We start from the raw sequence: 23,360 nt of genomic DNA on the forward strand, positions 1-23,360 counted from the left end.
GGTGAATTATGGCTTCCTAATTTAATGTTCTTCTTATAGCTCCATTGTTAATAGGCTTAGAACTATAAGATACTAACTGGCTTTCACCACATGAACAAGTTATTGGAAAACTAAATTTATACTAAATTATATTGAGTTGTTACTGGCGGATTTTAGAAGAATTACCCAGGAATCTGTGCAAGTGACTTAGAACCAGAGAAGCAAATCTACAAGGAGAAACTCCCTTCAGAGCCGTCCTTAGAATGAGACTTATTCTAGAATGTACAAGCTGACATGCTTCCAGGGACCAGACTACTACATGGGACGTCTGGGCCTCAAGATGAAATGTGCTGATTAGATGGACATTGGGAGTGATCACTAATTTACAAGGAGATTGATATTACTTAATACTGATGATTGTTATTGTATTACTCCAGCCTTTTTGTTTCATGGTGTTTGCTGAGTTTTCTTGGTTACCATGGTGATGTAAATCTCCCTTCTCAAATTCATCCATGGTGAGCCCTCTAGGTAGTTTGATCTGTAGCCTGACTTAGTCTACATATTGAGCCTATTTAACGAGGGTTGTCTCCTTACAGATTTTTGCCCCCTTAATAGTATTTTCCCCCCAATTCCACATAAAGATAGTTTTCAATATTCCTTTTTGTAAAATTTTGACTTCCAAATTTCCACCCTTCTCCTTTGCTCCCCCTCCCCAAGACACCAAGCAATCTGTTACAGGTTGTACAATCATGTTAAACACATGTCCCCATTAGTCATATTGTGAAAGGAGAATCAGAACAAAAGGGGAAAATCACAAGAAAGAAAAAACAAAAACAAACAAAAACAAAAGAAAAGTGAAAATAGTATACTTTGATCTGCATTCAGATTCCATAGTTCTTTCTCTGGATGTGGTTAGCATATTCCATCATGAGTCTTTTGGAATTGTCTTGGGTCATTGTATTGCTGAGAAGAGCTAAGTCTATTATAGTTCATCATTGCACAGTGTTGCTATTACTGTGTATGATGTTCTCTTGGTTCTGCTCACTTCAGCCAGCATCAGTTCATGTAAGTCTTTCCAGGTTTTTCTGAAATTGACCTGATCATCATTTCTTACGAAAAAATACTATTCAATTATATTCATATACCACAACTTGTTCAGCCATTCCTCAATTGATGGGCATCCCCTCATTTTCCAATTCTTTGCCACCACAAAAAGAGCTGCTATAAATATTTTGTACATGTGGATCCTTTTCCCTTTTTTATCTCTTTGGGATACAGATCTAGTAGTTGTACTGCTGGATCAAAGGGAATGCACAGTTTTGTAGCCCTTTGGGCACAATTCCAAATTGTTCTCCAGAATGACTGGATTAGTTCACAATCCACCAACAATGCATTAGTGTTCCAATTTTCCCACATCTTCTCCAACATTCATCATTTTCCTTTTCTGTCATATTAGCCAATCTGATAGGTGTGAGGGGGTACCTCAGAGTTGTTTTGATTTGCATTTCTCTAATCAATAGTGATTTAGGGCATTTTTTCATATGACCACAGATAGGTTTAATTTCTTCATATGAAAACTGCCTGTTCATATCCTTTGACCATTTATCAATTGGGAAATGACGTATTCTTATAAGTTTAACTCAGTTCTCTATATATTTGAGAAATGAGGCCTCTATCAGAAACACTGGCTGTAAAAATGATTTTTCAGCTTTCTGCTCTCCTTCAAATCTTCGCTGCTTTGGTTTTGGTTGTGCAAAACTTTTTTTAATTTAATGTAATCAAATTTATTCATTTTGCATTTTATGATGTCCTTTGTCTCTTGTTTGACCACAAATTCTTCACTTCTCCATAGATATGAGAGGTAAACTATTCCTTGCTCTCCTAGTTTGCTTATAGTATCATCCCTTATGTCTAAATCACATACTCATTTTGACCTTATCTTGGCATATAGTATGAGATGCTGGTCTATGCCTAGTTTCTACCATAGTATTTTCCAGTTTTCTCAGCTGTTTTTGTCATAGTGAGTTCTTATTCCAGAAGCTGGAGTCTTTGGTTTAACAAACAGTAGATTACTATAGTCAATTACTATTTTGTCTTGTGTACCTAACTTATTCCACTGATTCACCACTCTATTTCTTAGACAGTACCAAATAGTTTTGATGATTGCCACTTTATAATATAGTTTTAGATCTGGTATGGATAGGCCACCTTCCTTTGCATTTTTTTATTAATTCCCTTGATATTCTTGACCTTTAGTTCTTCTAAATGAATTCTGTTATTATTTTTTCTAGCTCTATAATTTTTTGGTAGTTTGGTATGGCACTGAATAAGTAAATTAATTTAGATAGAATTGTCATTTTTATTATATTAGCTTGGTCTACCCATGAGCCATTGATATTTTTCCAATTGTTTAGATACGACTTTATTTGTGTAAAAAGTGTTTTGTAATTGTGTTCATAAAGTTCTTGGGTTTGTCTTGGCAAGTAGATTCTCAAATATTTTATATCATCCACAGTTATTTTAAAAGGAATTTCTCTTTCTGGCTCTTGCTGCTGGGCTTTGTTGGTAATATATAGAAATGCCAATGATTTGTGTGGGTTTATTTTATATCTTGCAACTTTGCTAAAGTTGTTAATTGTGTCATGTACTTTTTTTTGGTTGACTCCCTAGGATTCTCTAAGTATACCATCATATCATCTGCAAAGAGTGACAGTTTTGTTTCCTCATTGCCTATTGTAATTTCTTCAACTTCTTGTTCTTCTCTTATAGTTGAAGCTAACATTTCTAGTACAGTATTGAATAATAGTGGTGATAATAAGCATCCTTGTTTCACCCCTGATCTCACTGGGAATAATTCTAGCTTATTCTCATTACATATAATACTTGCTGATGGTTTTAGATTGATACTGCTTATCACTTTAAGGAAAATTCCATTTATTCCTGTGTTCCCTAGTGTTTTAATAAGAATGGGTGCTGTATTTTGTGAAAAGCTTTTTCTGCATCTATTGAGATAATCATATGATTTCTTTTAGTTTTGTTATTGACATGGTCACTTATACTGATAGTTTTCCTAATGTTGAATCAGTCCCACGTTCCTAATATAAATCTCACTTGGTCATAGTGTATCCTCATGATAAATTGCTGCAATCTCTTTGCTAATATTTTATTTTAAAATTTTGCATCAATATTCATTAGGGAAATTGGTCTATCATTTTCTTTCTCTGTTTTGGCTCTTTTTGGTTTAGATATCAGCACCATATTTGCATCATAAAAGGAATTAGGTAGGACTCCTTCACCTATTTTTCTAAATAGTTTATATAATATTGGAATTAATTGTTCTTTAAATGTTTGGTAGAATTCGCTTGTAAATCCATCTGACCCTGGAGATTTTTTTCTTAAGGAGTTCATTGATGGCTTGTTCAATTTCTTTTTCTAAAATGGGGTTAAGTATTTTATTCCCTCTTCTGATAATCTGGGCAATTTGTATTTTTGTAAATATTCATCCATTTCACTTAGATTGCCAGATTGATTGGCATACAGTTGGGCAAAATAGCTCCTGATTATTGCTTCAGTTTCCTCTTCATTGGGGCAAATTCACCCGTTTCATTTTTGATACTAGTAATTTGGCTTTCTTCTTTCTTTTTTTAATCAAATTAACCAAAGGTTTATCTATTTTATTGGCTTTTTTCATAAAACTAGCTTTTATTTATTAGTTCAATAATTTTCTTACTTTCAATTTTATTAATCTCTTCTTTGATTTTTAGAATTCCTAATTTGGTATTCAATTGGGGATTTTTAATTTGTTCTTTTTCTATCTTTTTTTAGTTGCATGCCCAATTTATTGATCTCCTCTTTCTCTGTTTTATTCATGTAAGCATTTAGAGATATAAAATTTCCCCTAAGAACTGCTTTGGCTGCATCCCATAAGTTTTGGTATATTGTCTCATTACTGTCATTATCTTTGATGAAATTATTGATTGTTTCTATGATTTGTTGCTCAACTCACTCATTCTTTAGGATTAGCTTATTTTGTTTCCAATGAGTTTTTAGCATATTTTTCCTTTGCCCTTTATTACACATAATTTTTCTTGTACCACGATCTGAAAAAGATGCATGTAATGTTTCTGTATTTGATTGTGAGGTTTGTATGCCCTAATACACGGTCAATTTTTGTGTAGGTGCCATGTACTGCTGAGAAAAGAGCATATTCCTTTCTATCCCCATTCAATTTTCTCCAGAGGTGTACCATATCTAACTTTTCTAAAATTCTATTCACCTCCTTACCTTCTGTCTTGTTTATTTTGTGGTTAAATTTATCTAGTTCTGAGAGGGGGGTGGTTGAGGTCCCTCCACTCCCTAGTATAGTTTTGCTGTCTATTTCTTCCTGTAACTCACTTAACTTCTCCTCTAAGAATTTGCATTCTATAACACTTGGTGCATAAATGTTTAGTAATGATATTACTTCATTGTCTATGGTACCTTTTAGCAAGATGGAGTTTCCTTCCTTATCTCTTTTAATTAGATTTATTTTTGCTTTTGCTTTGCTTGAGATCAGGATTGTTACACCTGCTTTTTTTACTTCAGCTGAAGCAAAATATATTCTGCTCCAGCCTCTTACCTTTACTTTGTGTGTGTCTCTTCTTAGGTAATTTTTGAGATTATGACTCTGATTGTACTTTGTGCCTTTCACTTCCACCCTTTGATGCCTCTTAAGGTAGACTATCATTCTGTCTAAAAATCTCCAATAGATAAAGCGATTAAATAAGTGATGCTGGAGGTTGAGAACCCCGGGATCAAAGGGGAGAATGTTACATTAAAAATAACATTAATGACTTCTTTTTGCTTTTATCCACCATTTTGTGAAGCTAAGTCTCAGCTGCTTGTAAATCACCTGATTTTAAGAAGCCACAAGATTGCTCCCCTCCCAAAGGGGGAGCTTAAGGAATATCACAAGACTACTCCTCTCCCTCTTACCTCAGTCTTCCAATTCCCTCCACTAGTAAGGAACCAGGTGTCTCAATCCCTATAATCCTGTTTTTCCTGTTTTTTACTCCCTCCAAATTGTACATTAACTGTGTGGAAACCAAGGTTCTGGGTCCTTGGCTACTAAGAGCCTTGGACCTGATGTGTTTTTGCAACCACATGCATTGCTAAATAAACCATTTGTCTTGATGAAACTCGGTTTTTTTATCCCACCATAACACAACATCCCCTTAAGCACATCCAATCTCTCTTGAGCTTCTATTTCCCCCATATGTAAGATGGAAGATAATAATCCCTTTCCTACCTAGCTTTCAGGGAGGGATGTTTGAGGATCAATTGAGATATCCTCTATTGAGCACATTTTGTCACTACAAAGGGCTATATAAATGGCAGGTACATTTACTAGCTGTGTGACCTTGGGCAAGTCACTTTGATGGGGTACAGGCCCTGGGAAACACACTGCCCCCAACTCTCCTTGAGTTTTCTCCTTTTCCCACATGGTCAAATCTCTGGCCTTCACCATTGACCCATTCCAGTAATCTTCTCAACTGACCTTTCATTGTGGCTACCTCTAACCTAGCCCAGCTCTTACCTCCCTTGGTCTGTTACCTCCCAATTGCCTCCAGCCACTCTCCATATTCCACCTAGACTTAATTCCATCTAGATTCCTTCCGAGTTCATCTTGGGCACCTGGTCCTTCAGGGATCTTCTCAGTTACCTTATAGTCACCCCAGACTACTTGGCCACTCCTAGAGCTCTCCCATAGTCTCTCTGTATATAAGATCCATCTTGGCCTCCATTAAGGGGCTCAGATTCAATCTGGCTCACTTGCATTAGTGATACAAATGCTTATATTCCTTGAAAGTCTTGACAATATGGAGGATTCTTAAAACCTCACCTACCCCCAAACTGGTGTTCTAATAAATCTTGTCTTTGGCTGAAAGAAGATTTGGGTCAAATTCATATGGGCAGGACCCACGTGTTGCTATTTTGGGGTCCCAGCACCTCTAAACCTCAACAACTTAACCCTATTTGCCTCAGTTCCTCATCTTTAAAATGAGCTGGAGAATGAAATGGCAAATCACTTTAGTATCTTTGCCAAGAAAACCCCAAATGGGGTCACAAAGTCAGACAAGAGTGAAACAACTGAACAGCAACAACACTAGGGTATAGTAGAAAAGGTCAGGAAGTCTGGATTCCAGACCAACTATATCATTTGGGCAAGTCAAGTAATCCCGGACAAATCCCTTAACCGCTCTGGGTTTCAATATTCCTATTTGTGAAATGGAGGTGTTGGACTACATAAATGAATGAATGAACACTCATTTCTTAAGTGTTTACCATGTGCTGAGACTACAAAAAGAAAACATGAGACGATCCCTGTTCTTAAGGAGCTCATGCTTTAATGGGGAAGACAATATATACAAGTTCATAAAAACATCTCATGTATGTTCAAGTGAAGATACAAAGTCCCAGAAGGCCTAAGGGTGCAGTGGCAGGGCCCAGGGGCCCTTAGGGTGCACCGGCAGATCCGATGACAGAGCCTAGGGGTCTGGAGGGCATAGCAGCAGATGGTACAGTACCCAGGTAAGGCTCAGAGGACTTTAATCTTCAGGAGCAAGGCAGATGGCAAAGCCTGGAATTTCTCCTTAGAAGATCCCTATGGTCTCTTTCCAGCACTAAGATTCCAGGTTCCTGCTCTAACATACACAAAGCTGTGTCTGAACCTCATCCCTGGTTCTTCTGTGACACCCTGGTCTATATTCCCAAAAACTTTTCATGCTAAAGAAAACATTATCACTGCTTCTAATATAGGGCTGTCATATAGAAAAGAGACTAGGCTTATTCTGTGCAGCACCAGAGGGTAGAACAAGGAGCAATAAAGAACATGGCAGGAAGAGGGACAGGAAGGCAAATTCAACTCAAAGGCTACCGTCAAGAGGCCTTTTCTGATTCTCCCAGGTGTTAGTGTTCACCACCCCCTATCACTTTGTATTTCTGTTGCATATATCTTGCATTTACTTATCTGTGAATATGTTTAATTTCTCCCAGTAGAAGGTAAGCTCCTTGAGGGCAGAGACTGTCTTCTTTTTGGGTTTGTATCCAAAGGGCCTTTAGCTGGTACTTAATAAATGCTTGCTGATTGATAGCCATTTCCTCTCTCTGGGCCTCTACTTTTCTCATAACCAACAACCACAACAACAAAAATGAGCGGGTTGGACTAGATGATGTCTAGACAGCTCTAGACAGATGACCCTGCGATCGCCATGACTGAAGGAAGAACCGTGCAATAACGGAAGCTCATCCACAGCAGAACTGGAGGCCTCAGTGGATGAGGAGCTCCCTGTTGTTGCCACTGTTCAGGAGGAGGTCATTAGGCAGGTTGTAGAGGACTCCTTGCAGCACACAACCTTGGAGTTCCCTGGCAGCTTTGGAGCCCAGGATGCACAATGATCCTCAGCTGGTACATCATATGGTGGTATTTCCGGGCAGAACACGATGCACTTACTTATGTACACGAGCTCACCAGCATCCTGCTAATAGTTCAACTAAGCCCCCAGCTATTTGTTTGGAACCGACTGAGAAACTTCATTCTCAAGTTGCTAAGAAGACCTCTGGGCATCTTTCTGTGCCATTCCTAGTCAACAACTTCTGCGGCAAAGAGATGCTTCAGAGTAAACCTGATCCAAGGCCACAGTTTCTGGAAAAGTTTAGTCCTTTCTAAAACAGCTGCATCTGTTAGTTAAACATCAGTCTTGCAGCCCAGCAGGAAGTGCCAAAGTGATCTATCTGTGTTAGAGAGCATTTACAGGATTTAAATCGTTCCTAGGATACAGTATTTTGGCCTGAACTCTAATGCCAGAATTATTCAACTGTGAACAGAACTAGTATTTGCTTTCCCTCAGGATCAATGAGATCTTCCAATATGGTATTATTTCTTCTTCATGCCAAAGACAGAGTGTGGTGAACTGGAATTAGCATTTCTGGGCTGGCTTGAGTCCCTACACTGTCACTGCCTATTAGTATGACACTTGCCAAGTACCTTAAACTCCATGGGACTCAGTTTTTACATCTCTGTAAGATGAGGTGATTGGACTAGCTGTTCTCTAAGGGCCCTGGAAGCTATAGACCTTTCGAGCCTTAGAGAGGTTAAGTGATTTAGCTCCAATCACAGCTCGAAGTGTCAGAGCTGGGATTCAAATTCAGGTCTCCAGATTCCAAGCCCAGCGCTCTTTCTAACTCACAAGCTGTGACTCTGCGTGTAATCAGCACTGATGTGTCTGCTCCCTCTCTCCTCCCGACTTATGTGCCCCTTCCCCATTTGAATAACAGGGGGAAGCAAAGTGTATCCATGCCAAGGAATAACACATACACACACATCTGTATGTACATAGAGGTGTGTATGTGAAAAATGACTGAACTGAATGCGTATGTGGATGTATGTGTGTATATACATATATGTGTAATATTTACATACATATATGTAACATATATTTGTTCAGTTCTTAAAGTTGTGTCTGACTCTTCGTGATCTCATTGAGGGTTTTCTTGGCAAAGACACCATATGAAGTATGACTATAGAGTAACCGGATTTCTTAGCGGATGTACCAGAACTTGGGCATCTACGTGAGTGACATCCTTAAAAGCTGTCCCTCTTGAGGCTAGCCACTTATTCCACTGCTCAAAATACTTGCTGAACGTCTCCCTTGGAACTTCATTGGGAGCCAGGATGTGAGCTACTACCCAAAACGATCCATCTCATTACTGCAGTCATGCCGTACTTAACCTGAAACAATACACCCCAACTTGATAGAACCCATCTGCTTCCTCAAACTTGGCTCTAAACAACTTCTGGTTTCTTCCAAAAATCAATTCTACCTTCTGAGGATGACTGCCAACCACTGCAGCTTTTCATCAGAATGTGCTACAGGCCCTGGACAGAATTACCAAAGAGGAGTTTCAGATTTCGAGTCAACTAAAGTTTATAAAGCTCCTACTGTAAGCAAAACATGGTGCTTGGGGAAGACACAAAGTTTAGGTATAGCAATCCCACTCAAAAGACTTCACAGTACGGTAGGGAAACAGCAGAAACTACTATCATAGAAAACAATACACAAGTGCATTGAAAAGTACGTACTCCCTGAGGTCTGAGGAACCAAAAAATGCTTAGAAGGATGGTAGTAGCAGGGTTGAAGTAGGTAACTATGAAGGACATTATGAATTTGAATGTATTGATCCTACTATATTCATTAAGAAACCGGCCTCACTATTTTAAATTACATCTCATGTATCTGCATAGTTAAATCTGGGCCACTATTTCTAATGCCATTACCAATGTGTTATTAACCACTGATACTCAGTGCCTGTACTTGGTTCACATTTCTCATCTGTAATGTTTGCATTTCCTGAAGGAATAATGCCATGTTTTGCTGCCACATAGAGGCTGTCATGGCAAACAACACCTGAAAAAGTTAATACTGTATCCATCTATCTTTACTAATCCTTGCATCCTTTCTTTCTTAAATTTTTGTTATTTTTTTTAATCACAAAATTTCCCCTTGGTATTCCTCTCCCTCTCTCCCCGAGAGTCCTCCTTATAACAAATATTTTTAAAGACCAAAAAAAAAAAAAAAGGGAAAAAGGAAAAAAAAAAGCAATGTATCAATACATTGAAAAAGTCTGAAAATGTTTAATATACTGCACTCTTGGAGAGCCCACCTTGGCAAAGAGGTAGGGAGGGGATATCTTCTCACATCTCTTCTTCAGATCCATGTCTGTTCTTTGTAATTTTACAACTTACACCTTTGATTTTTTTTGTGGTTGTTCTATTTGCATTGTTGAAGTCCTTGTGTATATTAATCTCTTGGCTCTGTTTGCATCCCTCTGAATCAGTTAATGCAGATCTTTCCATGCTTCTCTATATTCATCATTTCTTATAACACAGCAATAGTCCATTGCACACATTCATGGACGGACCACCATTTTTTTAAGCCATTCCCCAACAGATGGGACACGTACTTCGCCTCCAACTTTTTGCCATCACAAAAAGTACTGTTACTTTGGTGTATATATGAGGACTTTTTTTTTAATTAGTGTCCTCCTAGGGGGTATAAGACTAGCAGCAAAATATCTGGGTCAAAGAGTATGGCCATTGGCACATAGTAAGTGCCTAATAAATGCTTGTTGAAATGAAGCTTTCTTTGAATAAGTTTGGTCTTCATAATTCTATAGGAAGAATCCTTAGGGAACAATGAGATATTTTTGTTCCTTAAATGTTTTTCCATCTGACCCTAAGTCTAGACCCCTTCGTATTGTTATCTGAATGTTCAGAATCCCATGTGTAATGCTCCTCTTGACTCTGTCCTCTTTGGGTATGGACTGTTAGAGGCAGAAGCACTATGGCAGGGTAGAGGCAGCCACCCAGATGAACTCTGCCAACATTCCCCTCCACACAACTTTAAAATAACAGCTCAAATCAAATTTTAGAGCAGCAGAGACAACAAAAGGTCAGCGTGAGACCAGCCTAACACAATTTAGGAGGTTCGTAGGAGAGGCTTTGACACTAGGGTTGGGGCTGGCTTGGAATCCATGGGGGGGGGGGGGGGGCTTGGGGGCGGCTGTGATAGTGGCAGCAGCAGCTTCAGCGTCAGGAGCTTTCAGTCCAGAGACAGTAAACGGGTTGGACAACTGGCCAGAGGAGTACTTGCGGTTAGTTACAAGGAAGCAGGGGTTTTGGTCATATTACCAGCACCGAGAGGAGCACTAGCACTTGCAGCTACAGGAGAACAGAGGACCTGGTCACAGTTCCAGAGTCGAGAGAAGCACCAGTGCTTGTGACTGCAGGGGGGCAGGGGCCCTTCATGGGTGAAGACCACAGTGCAGACCAGCAGAGCAGGGACCACATCTGTCTTCACATCATGCCACCTTGGAAGCACCAAAAACTTACAGACTCCCCCAGAACTAGCTCTGAAAACAGTAGCAAAAAGAAGCCTGAAGCTTGGGGTAGTACCTTCCCACCTTTAGGTGGGCAGACCCCAACTTTAATGTAAAATTTGAAGTCAAGAAACAGACTGGAAAAATGAACAAACAACAACAACAACAAAAACCTGACCATAAAAAGCTACTATGGTGACAGGGAAGATCAAGACACAAATGCAGAAGACAATACCGTGGAAACAGCTACAAGCAAAACATCAAAGAAAAATGCGAATTGTACCTAAGGCCAAAAAGAATTCCCAGAAGAGCTAAAGACAGAGATAAAGGTGGTAGAGGAAAAACTAGGAAAAGAAATAAGAATGATGCAAGAAAATTATGAAAAGAGAATTAACAACTTGGTAAAAGAGGCACAAAAATACTTTAAAAAAAATAACACCTTAAAAACAAGAACTGGCCAAATGGTAAACAACTGCAAAAATTCATTGAAGAAAAGAATTACTTAAAAAGCAGAACCAGCCATTGGCCCATTCCTTAAAAATCAGAACTGGGCAAATGGAACTAGTGAGTGACTCCAAGAGGCATTAATAAATAATAAAGTCAAAAGACTAAAAAAGATAGAGGAAAATGTGAAATATCTCACCAGAAAAACAACTGACCTGGAAAATAGATTGAAGAGAGATAACGTAGTAATTATTAAACTACCATAAAGCTATGGTAAAAAAAAAAAAAGAGCTTAGACATAATATTTCAAGACATTATCAAAGAAAAGTACTCCAATATCTTAGATCTAGAGGGCAAAATAGAAATTGAAAGAATCAAATGATCACCTGAAAGAGATCCTATAATGTAAACTCCTAGGAGTAGTATAGCCAAATTCCAGAGTTCCCAGGTCAAGGAGAAAATATTGCAATCACGCAGAAAGAAACAATTCAGATATTGTGAAGCCACAGTCAGTATCACACAAGATTAGCAGCTTCCATGTTAAATAAGTTGAGGGCTTGGAATGTGATATTCAGGAAGACAAAAGAACTAGGATTATATAACCAAAATCACCTACCCAGCAAAACCGAGTATGATCCTTCAGGGAAAAAATGGATATTTAATGAAATAGAGGATTTTCAAGCATTTCTGATGAAAAGACCAGAGCTAGATAGAACGCTTGATGTTCAAACACAAGACTTAAGAAAAGCATAAAAAGGTAAACAGGAAAGAGAAATAATGGACTTAAAAAAAGTTAAACTGTTTATATTCCCATATGGGAAGATAATACCTGCAACTCCTAAATATTTTATTGTTACTAGGGCAGTTAAAAGTAGTCTACATAGACAGAGGGCATGGGAATGAGTTGATTACTTTGGGATGATCTCAAAAAAAAAATGAAGAGGTGAGAAAGGAATGTACTGGGAGAAGGGGGGAGAGGAAGAATGGGGGAAATATGTCACATAAAAGAGGCGTGTAAGGAAGAGCTTTTGCAGTGCAAGGGAAAATAAGGGTGATGGTGAGCAATACTTGACCCTCACTGTCATAGGAATTGGTGAAAGAGGGGAGAATACAGAGACATTCTCAGTTGGGTATAGAAATCTATCTTACCCAACTAGGAAGTAGGAGGGGAAGAGAGTAAGAGAAACGGAATGAAGGAAGGGAGATGATAACAGCAAGGAAGACTAAGGAAGGTAGTGGTCAGAAGTGAATTCCTGTGTCATTTTACTTTTGACTGTCCTATCACCAAAAATAATTTTTACTCCTCTCTCAACTACAAAAAAAACTTCACAACATGGAGTAAATGCCATATTTTGGTTCTGTGATTTCAATGATATTTACTCTCTTTACCCGCCACATGCCATCTGTAACCCAACCATGCCTTCTCACCTTATGTTCATATCCTTCCAAAATTCTCCGGAGGATCTACCCCCACCAGTGGAAATTAGTGCAGACTGCAGATACTTCGTGCTGAACAGATTGTTTCACTAGTTACTGTAGCCATAAAAGTTCACCACCTAGTGATTGACCTTCTGGTGTTACTAGATAAACTTACCCATATAAATTTTATGGCAAGTTCACTGGTTCAAGAGCTGTAAGAGAAAATGTCACTATGTCTCTCCAGAGCCTCAGTTACCTTATCTGTAAAAAGCACATAGCGCTGGTGGTACCTACCATGCAGGGCTGTTATAATGAAAGGTTAAAGCATAACCCAGATTGGAGCTGTTGTTTCTTTAGCTAGGTAGCTTACTGGATAGTGTGGGACCTGGAGTCAGGAAAGCCTGAGTTGAAATCTTGACCTCAGATACTTATTAGCTGTGACTTCTGAAGAAGTCACTTAACCTCAGTTTCCTCATCTGTAAAATGGGGATAACAGCACCAACCTCTCAAGGTTATTGTGAGGATCAAATGAGATAATAATTGTAAAACACTCAGCATGGTGCCCAACACATAGTAAGCTATCATTAGTTCTGATATTATCATGAATATCTGGACCTGTCCAAATCTGCTACTGAAGGCAACAGTTTCAGGAGGGTAGCTCTGTGGCCTTAGCGTAAATGAAGTAATTTCATTCATTCTGTTGTCCAGAAGCCGGATCTACCCTCCCCTAATTTATCCCTCCCACTTTTGTGCTTTCCTTCCCTTCCTCCCCTCCAGGATTTTACAAGTGATTATCAATTTGAAAGACCAGTTCAATTGAAATAGCCCTAGGCATGACACCTTATGACCCCACACTCTCCTTAATAGCCTTCCTTAATATATTATTCAGAATTATACCACAGATTTTTGGGGTTAAGGCTGATCTTTAATTGATTGGCCAACATTGGGTTGCAGGCCAGCCCGCTTGGTCGTTGTTAATAAACCTTGTCTGAGTCTTGGGTCAAATTCTTTCAGGTAAGATTCGTGTCTCTCACTCTCAATATTTTGGGGTCTCAGCACCCCTAAGCCCCTAAACCTCAACATATGGTTCCCTGAGTAATTTCCTTATTTTTCTGAAAATTCACTTGCTTTTGAAATGCAGTTCTTAGGCAAATTCTAACAGGCAAATTACCATATAGTCTCTCTTTCCCCTATCCTCACTCTTCTGATAATCCCATCCTGGGTCAGTAGTGGGAATAGCAGCTGTTCCTGGGGGGTATTTTGGGGGTCATTGCTAGTCAAACAGTTCCCAAATTTTGGGGCTTGTTCCTAGATTCTCCTCTTCTCCTCAGTGGTACAACAGGTGGACAAAAGGACATGCAGATTACCCTAAGAAAGCTTGAGCCCTCAGTAAACTTAGTGGGATCTTTTGAGTATTGCCCCAGTTTCCCTTTAATCTGAATGAGGTCTGAAATGGAAAATGGAACATGCACCCCAATTGTCCCATTAGGCAAGACAGGAACTTCCCTTAGAGGAAAAAGCCCTGAAGGCACCGTGGGAACTGGGGCTAGGGGGAGGTGGGATAGGAAGTCTTGTGACTTCTTGTGACTAAGGGACCGGGGAATGCTGGCTGAACTGAACTGGACTACAAAGCTAGGGGATCCGGCTAGCAAGGAGTAAAATCAGCTGGCACAGGAGGAGGGGGACAGGTCAGGGGAGGAGATACCACTGAGACTGGGGCTGAGGCCAGGGCCTAGGGGGTCCTTGCCTCAGGGTAAAGGTCCTGGGGAGGAAATGCAGGGTAGGATCGTGGAAGGTGAACAAGGCAGGACACGAGGGGGGTGGGCCACAGGAAAAGGGAAGGAAAACCAAGGGGGGGGCATGGGAAACAAGAAGGGTAAGGGGAAAATAGGGTGGAGATAGGAACTGGGGTGGTGGTGTTAATGGAGGATGGGAAGAGGGATGCTCTAGCACTGGGGGCCATAAGAGGGTCATCCAAAAAGTCTAGGATCCCCATTCTCCATTTGTGGGGCGGCTCTAGCTAGGAGCATCCTACAATCTTTTCTGAGAATGGGGTCACGGAAAAGTTTGACAAAAGTCATCATGTAGAGAATCTCCACCCATTTTCCTTCTCTGCTACAATATCTTTCTAACTCTGAGAATGTTGCTGTAATGTCCCCAAAATGGGCCATGCCTCGTAATTTTCCAGGTGATACTGAGGCCAAACAGTGTTGCAAAAGAACATCAGCCTTTTCTTTCTAAGTTCTTCAGAGAAACTAAATTTTTCCCAATTTTGTAAAAGACAGCCCAAAGGTGAATCTTTGGGAATTGAAGAGGATTGACCCTTTGTGGGTGTGGAGGCTGGGAGTCCCTTCCTCCTTAAAGGTTTTGGGAATAAACCTCGGGGAAACAAATAAAAAAACCAAAAGCCCCAAAAAGTTCCTGAAGTTTACCAAGTCCCTAGCACTGAGAGAATTGAGAGGATTGGGCCTACACTTCCAGATAGGGAGTCCGAAGGTGTGCCCAGGTCCACGGTCAAACAGAACCACTGGACCAAGAGCCTGAGAGCGTCAGGCTGAGTTCGAGACAGCCTGGTAGCTGTCTGACCTCATGGGGCCTGAGCGGTCAGGCCAGAAAAGCACTTTGGAGCCAAGCCTTCCTAGTTGGTTGGAAATCAACCAACTGCAGAGCAAGAAAGGGAATATGTACCTTCCAGTCTTGGCTGAGGAAGAGCTTGGGATTAGGCAGTTCTTCCCGGTCAGGGAACCACAGGTTGAGATTTAGGGTTTTAGGGGTACTGGGACCCCAAAATATTGAGAGCAAGAGACACGGATCCTGCCCAAAAGAATTCGACCCGAGCCTTCTTTCAGCCAGAGACAAGGTTTATTAAAGACCCGCCATATTGGCCAGACTCTCAGGGAATCTGAACATTTGTGAGCTATGGGCTAGGTTCTTAAGGAATCTGAGCACCTTAACGGAGAAGAGAAGGAAAGCCTGTGGGAGGGACCTGGGAAGGATCTTGATGGCAGTGACTGAGAGGTTGAGAGCGGGGGAGGAGGTGGGGGTGGTGGCGGTGGTGAAGATGGCATGTAGACAGGGCCAAGGGTGGGACCTGGCCAGGGGCCATCGGGAGGTAATAGACACTGGCGGGCTGGGCTAGGTTAAGGATAACAGAACTGGGATACTGGGCCTAGCTATAATGAAAGGCCAGCTGATGGGACCATAGACTCCGGGCAGTCAGAGACCTCCTGGATCAAGTGGGAGAAGTCAAGGAGAATCCCTCAGACAATGGGACCCAGATTCTTTTTGGGGTGAGGGTAAAGGTCTCGGCTTGGACCCGTACCCCATCAGTTCCCTACTGCCTCCGGGATGGAAGGGACCATCCTGCGGGCTGGGAAGTCCTTCCTAAGCCTCCATCCCACTGCGCAGTGTGCAATCTACGCACTAATCCACATCTCCCCACTCCGAGCCTCTACCCTGGCCGTGCCCTCCGGCCAGACCAGGAAGTCTTTCCCAGTACCCCTTCCCCCCACTTGGGCCGACCTGTTCACACAGTGGTCAGCTACCCCTCCCCTCCCCCACTATGCTACGAGCTCCTCCAGGACAGGAACCGTTTGTTTTTTGTCTCTTTTTGTATCCCCAGGACTTAGCACAGAGCTTGGCACACAGCAGGTGCTTAATGAATGCAGGTTAACAAACTACATCCATTGGAAGACGGCCAGCTCCTTGGGGGCAGGAGTTGGACCGGCACACAGCAGGCGCTTATTAAATGCTGGCTCACGGTCTTCGAGGGGAGCCTGGAGACTGGGCTGGAATCCCTGCTTTCCTGAGGCTCTCTGGGCCTCAGTTTCCCCAGCTGTAAAAGGGGTGGGGCAGCCGGAGCTGTCACAAACCGTGTGGTGTAGCTGAAGCCTGGAGGGGCGCTCGCTTTCCAGGGACGGGGCGGGGGCAGCGCCCCCAGCGGCCCCTGAAGACATGACATCCCGCCCGCCTTTTCGGGACGCGGCTTCGGCGCGGCGGGGGCGGGGCTCCGCTACGGGTCGCTCCTGGAGCCACGCTTCCTCGAAGGAGCGCATGTGTGCTCGGGTCCCGGGCTCGCCCAAAGCTCGCGAGATTACAGTCGTGGTACCTCTCGCGAGCTTTCGCCTCCTCCTTCGCTCGCCCGTTCGCTTAGCTTTCTTTGTTCCTACGTCCGGAGGGTCTCGCGGGAGCCGGGCGCGGGGGGGAGCACGAGGGGGCCGTGGCTGTGGCTGTGGCCGTGGCGGCAGCTCTCGCGGTGTTTGCGCGGCTCTCCCCCTGCCCTCCGGGATCCCCCCTCCCCTCAGCTCCGCTACCCTCCCCTCCCCGCCGGGAGAATATGGTCGCCGGCGATGGACGCCCCCAGTGCAGGTCAGTCCGCGCCGGCCCCGGCCCCGGCCCCGCGTCCTCCTGCCCGGCACGGGCCCCGCCTCGAGCCGCTCCCGGGCCCCGGGCTCGGGCCGCGCTCCGCACTGCGAGCTGGACCGGGGCCGCCTCCGCCTTCGGGCGCCGGGGCCTCGCAGGCCGCGCCGGGCCTGTTCCCTCGGGAAGCGGGAGAGGCACCGCTGCCCCCGGCCCCCTGGCCGCCGCCGGAGCGGGCCCTGCCCTGGGGCGGCGCATCGGTCATCGCGCAGGCCTGGGCCGGCCGTCCGTCGGTCCGTCCTTCCTTCCTCCGCCCCCCTCCCCCTCCCGAACCCGCGTCGCTCCTCCGGTTCCTCGGCGGTCCTAGGATTTGTGAAGCGCCTTGGGGTTTGCCCCCGGCCCTGGGAAGGCAACCCCCTCAGGTCAAGCCACCTTTCCCCTTTTATCTCTTCAATCTCGGGCCTTGGGCGTGTGCCATGTGTCATCTCGTTTGACAGATGGGGGAACTGAGGCTGGGAGCGAGCAAGAGCAGCTGGCCCAGGGTCACAGACCTAGTGAGCGGCCGAGGCCGAGCTTGAGCCAAGAGCTTCCCGAGTCCGGGCCGGCCCCTCGTCACATCCCCTCCGGAGCCTTCCCTCCGTGCATCGTCCCCGTTTTCTCGGGCTGCGGCCTGGGAGCTGTTGTTCCCTCCGTAGATTAGGAGTTCCTTGCGGTCAGGGGCTGTCCAGCACCTGCGTGCCTGGCTACACAGCAGTGACTTAATAAATGCACTTTGAATGACCGAATAGCCACAGTCACCGCTTCCTGGTTCTCTCCTTCAGCCAATCAACAAGCGCTAATTAAATTCATTCGATATCAGCAGACACGGGTTAAGCTCCTGCTATGTGCCAGGCCACCTGCTAAGCATTTGGGATACAAAAAGAGGTAAAAGACAGCCCCTGCCCTCAAGGAGCTTGTAATCTAAGAGGGGAGACAACCTTAACGTTGAAGTGTTCATTGGCACCTCAGATCTTCATACCCATTCCTCCAGCATCATTAAGCACTTGACGTTTCTTAGTGTAGCTTACAAAACCCCCCCCAAAAAAACAAACCCCTTTGTATCTCTCCTTTGCCCCCATTAACCCCAGTGTTATATTTTGTGAGTGTCCTCTCGGGAAGGCTGTGTCTTTTTAAAATTTTTGTATATCCCAGTGCCTCACATGTAGTAGGTACTTAATGTTTGTTGGCCTGAATGGAAGGGTCTGAGATGTTTGGGTGCTCTCTCCAGTAATGTAGACTGCTCACCTTGGGAGATCAGAAAAATCCATCACTTAGTGCTGAGCCTCTTCCACATTTAGTTGGCCTGGTCCTAAGACTGACCCATTTTTCTAGCTCCTTACAGTTTACCGGGTGACTGGACTTCCCTTATAACAGCCCTACGAGGTAGGGCATGTGGGTTTTATTGTCATCCCCGTGGTTCAGTGACCTGGACAGGGCTAGTGACTTGTGCAGGGGATTCAGAATCAGAATTCTTCTGACCCTGGTGGAACTGCAGGTCTCCTTGGGTTTGGTTTTCATTATGATTGTTGTCATTATTGTTGTTGCTTTGCCAGTGATGGAGGGCACAACTATATAGGGGTTACAGCCTGCCATGAACAGTGAGTCTGTACAGAAGACCTCTGCCAAGGACTTTGTACCAACGAGGAGACCAGTCAGCTCCTGATCTTAAAAAAGCTGGTGACTCCCCCCCAAGGATAGGCCGCTTCACACTGTGCCTGGCCAGTTTGCTTTGCTTTCAGCACAAGACAGTCTTTCTTTGAGAAGTTTAGATTAATGAAGCTCATTCCATTATTAGAATTCCTGCTAAGGTCATTGCCACCTTTTCTGTTCTCTGTGTGAAGTTCCCCAAAGTCTCCTGAACCTCTCCTTGCCAGTGTCTAAGTAAGTCTTTGTTAAAACACACTAAAGTAAGGATCAGATCTCTTATCTTGTCTCAGCTGTTACCTTGGAAAGAGGTAGTATTTTATTTTAAGGAACTCAATCTTTTAGAAACCTAGATGCTGACTTCAGAATGTTACAGTGTTTGTGTGACAGCTTACAATAAATAAGAGGAAGTATATAACTTTTTTATATTTTTCCTCTCCAGGAAGAGCCTTTGAGGACTTTATTGAAGCCCTAAATGAGAGTTCAGATAACAAGTTCTTCAATCTTCCTAAACTTGGAGGCACCAAGTATGGTAATGTTACTGTTTGATGTTTTGGGTTTGATTATTTAATAACCTCAATATTCAGAATGAGGAAAGTATATACTTTATGTGCACCATTATGGTTATAATAATGCACAATATCTTGCTTAATATTTAATATGTAATTTTCTGAGACTGCCTTCCAGAAAGGGTAAACCTTTCAATTTTAAACCTTCAGGTTAAGCTGAACACTCTATACTAAAAGAGATAACTGCCTTTTTTTTTTAAGTTTGAGTGAGCTCATAAGTGATGTTCTATTAAATGAGTATTTTCATTTTCTGAAGTTTGATGTTTTCAGTGGTAAGTGTCTTGACAGGTTGTCCTTTAGTACTCTCTATATGAAGATGATACTACTGGCAATCCCCCCATTTCTCCCTATGGTTTAAAACCCAACTCAGATACCACCTCCCCCGTGAAAAGCCTTCCTGTCCCTCCCCCTATCTGCGGTCTCACTTTGCACACCTCTTCTGCATATCGTGTATTTTGTGTTATCTCTCCCCATAAGAAGTGTAAGCTTCTTGAGGGCAGGCAAGGGATTATCTTACCTAATATTTGTATGATTTTCCCAGCACCTAGCACAATCTTTTGCACACAGTAGACTTTTAATAAATCCATGGTTGTTAATTGAAAACTACGAATTCTTTTTCCACAGTAGGTCATAGTTTTGGGATGATCACACTATACCTTTCCTTATGATCCCCCTAGTCACCAATGAATTGTATTTGCAAGGCACCTAGCAGGGAATGCAGGTATTATCTGTGGTCACAAAATTTAGTGAAGCTAATTGGGTCACAGAAGATGGGGCAGTTTACTGGGCAAGGGACAGAAGATCCGTGTAGGGAGAGGATTTCCATGTCTGAGTTTGTGTGGAACCAGAGGAGACAAAGAGAATGGTGCTGGCCTGATTTCGGGCATGTTGGCAGGTGGCCACAGAGGGATGCCCCTCCCCTTTGTTCTTTGTGATTAACTAAATTAACAGAATTGTCTCTGTGGTTTGTCTGGACATTATATTGGATTTAAATCCCTGACTCTGACTTATTCAGGAATGCTGCGTCATCCTGGTACAATGAGAGGATTTAAATATTCTGAGGCACCTTACAAGATCTCCCATTTAGAGAGAGGAGAGTGGGGAGGGCAATGCAGAAAAGGCTCAGGATTTGGGCACAAAACCCGGCTGCCAGGGGTCTCAGACAAGACCTCGATTTCCTCAGTTGTAAATGGAGGAAGTTGGACCAAGTGATCTCTGAGGTTTCTCTCAGCTGTACATCTGTAATCGATGAGCAGTGTTGTCATTTTAACATGATTCATGTGTAAAATGTCAAACCAAACAAAGGATGTCACATCTTGCATTCTTAGTTGCCATGATTTGTGTATTGGGTTAATATTTTTGATGAGCACTTCACATTAGTGAAAGGATGCTAGCAAATTTAAAACTAAAAGGATATAGTAATCATATTTCATCTGAATTTTTTGTTCTTTTCTGGTTTGCTGTGAACAATTTGTGTCAGAAAGTGGGAGAACATGTACATTTTTCTTTCAAAATATTCTAATCTACTGGAAGCACAAAAGATCTTTGATTACCTGTATACCAGCAACTGAACTCAGTGTGAAAGCTTTTTTTTTTTTTTGTTAAACCAGAATTGTTTATTCTAACAGGTATTTAAACACTATATATATATACACATATATGTATATATATAATTAAATGTATATAATTTGAGTCATTTGATTCTTCTGTATGTTAAAAGGTTCCATATCTTTTGTGCATATATAAAAATGTGCCCATTTTCAGTCTGTCCTTACACATTGCTGAGAATTATTGAATGTCATTGAAAACCAACTGACATGGCAATGTACTTTGAAAAAAGGCTATTAATAAAGCAGAAATATATTTTCTGCTTCTAAGAAGTCAGATGTAACAAAATAATTAGCTATGGTGAAAATCCAAAGCAGTAGCCCAAAAGCTTTTCAATGTTAACAGGTGGTTTTGAATTTGTATTGGATTTGTTTGACTCTGGATGTGTGACTTGTCTGCCGATGGACAAGTATACACATGTGAATCCTAATAGATTTAATCTAAATATAAGCCAGTTAAAGGCAAATTGAGATAAACTAAAATTCAATCAGTAAATGTGTTTAGCCCCCCAAAAAGGCACCAAGGCATGCAAAGAAATGTGAGACCTTATCCTAAAGAGTTGATAGTTTAGTTTACCTGCCTGAAAACCAAAGAAAAGAAAGACATGAGACACCACCTCTGTCACGCAATGTTGCATTTTGTCATTGTGTGTAGTGCTTGTTTTTTCTTAATTACAAGGGAAGGTCCAATTTGGTTTGCATGGGATGGGTGGGTCTGTATCCAGAAATGAATGGTACAAGAACAAGGCATCAACAAAACTTATAAAATGTAAATACAGTAAATAAATTTTTATAAATATAATAAAGTGCAGAATTTTAGCTTTCTAACCAGAAATGCAGTTTCTGCAGTAGAATTTATGGTAGATGAAAAGATAAGAGTATTTAGAAGCCTTTGGGGAGGAAAAAGTACAAAGCTAAGCTACTGGGAAGACTTATTTTGATGGAAAGAGGGAACACATTTTATTAGACCTAGCTATGTAATAGCTTGAACAAAAAGAGAGAGACATGAATGAGAATGATAACATTTGGCATGGAGATAAACTAAGAGCGAGGAAAGAAGAGAACAGCCTAGAGAAACCTGGATTGAATGTGACATAAGGCCTTGGTAGAAAATGAGGCTAGCAATCCTTATCCCTGTTGGCCTTACATATTGGTTGTAATAAAAACTGTAAGCTGGAAACCTTCTCAGAAAGGTGAAGTATTGCTCTTATCTGTTTTCTAAATTAGAAAATCCATATAAAATTAAATTGAGGGGTACTGTACACCTCTGACTTAGAAAACCATAAATTATCTGTGCTGTATATTTATTTTGTTAAAACATTTCCCATTACATTTTAATATGGTTTGAACTTGGGGGTTTTTTGACTGAGAGTTTGGCACTTCAGCTGTACACTATTTTGGAACCCCCTTTCAGATGAGGATACACATCAGAACTAGTGAAATGACTTACTTGCTTAAAGTTACACATTAGCTCTCATTTGGCAGAGCTGTAGCTCAGACCTAAGTCTTTTATTCATGCTCTTTCAACCAGATTCATGATGATATGTGTAATATGTCTGTATCATGACTTGCAGTGTTATATGGAAAAGAAGTGTGAGAGACTGGCATAGTGGAGAGGGCTGGACTTACAAGCTATAAGTACTTATTTTCCCGTACTTGCTAGCTGTAAGTGCTTACTTTCCAGTACTTGCAAGCTGTAAGTACTTACTTTCCAATACTTGCAAGCTGTATTTACTTTCCAGTACTGTACTTACTAGCCATGGGCCAGTCACTTAAGTTTTTTGAGCCAGTTTTAATATACAGTGGGATAATATTACCTGTAACATTTACTTCCCAGTGACAGTGTATATAGTCAAGGGCTTAGAAATTCCTCATAAATGCTAATTATTCTTGTGGTAATAGATTAAGGATGGTAGGGAGGTGACAAAACACCTGGGGTTGTGCTTCCCTCACTCAGCCTTGACAGTCCTTACCTATTGCTTTTGACTTTCTTTTTTTTTTTTTTTTTTTTTTTGGGTGAGGGCCTGAAGGGGAAGAGAAATGAAGGACAGCCTAGGAGTAGAATTAAATCATTACTCCTTTCTAGATAGCCACACTTGCATGGAAATCAAACATGTTAGAGGCTTGCTTGAGAAAGCCTCAGCATTTCTGTGTATTCTGGCCTTGGACTTCTTTGATTATAGTCTTAAGTCTTTGATTTGGCAGTCAACTGGGAGTTGGAGCCAGATATTAAGGGTGGAATGAGGAAGGGAGAGATTTTGGGAGAGGGGTGAAAGAATACTTCTGAGGAAGATGGAAGACAGAAAACTGAAGGAAGAAATAGAAGAAATGATATAGAAAGAAGACAGAAGAGCAGAAAAAAAATGTTTAAGGGAGGTCTCAT

At 42.1% G+C, this 23,360-nt stretch overlaps 1 protein-coding gene across 1 annotated transcript in view; it reads left to right on the forward strand.

The window, feature by feature from the left end:
• The first annotated feature begins 16,977 nt into the window (after positions 1–16,977).
• The window catches only part of IREB2 (iron responsive element binding protein 2), a 42,432-nt gene continuing 36,049 nt past the window's right edge, over positions 16,978–23,360 (forward strand). Inside the window, exons 1-2 of the mRNA XM_027840639.1 lie at positions 16,978–17,127; positions 19,244–19,333. Coding sequence (XP_027696440.1) covers positions 17,109–17,127; positions 19,244–19,333 — 109 coding nt within the window. The 5' untranslated portion in view covers positions 16,978–17,108. The remainder of the gene's footprint in view (positions 17,128–19,243; positions 19,334–23,360) is intronic.

This window comes from Vombatus ursinus, unplaced genomic scaffold (genome assembly GCF_900497805.2).
Source record: "Vombatus ursinus unplaced genomic scaffold, bare-nosed wombat genome assembly UNPS02014847.1, whole genome shotgun sequence".
Taxonomy (NCBI): Eukaryota; Metazoa; Chordata; class Mammalia; order Diprotodontia; family Vombatidae; genus Vombatus; species Vombatus ursinus.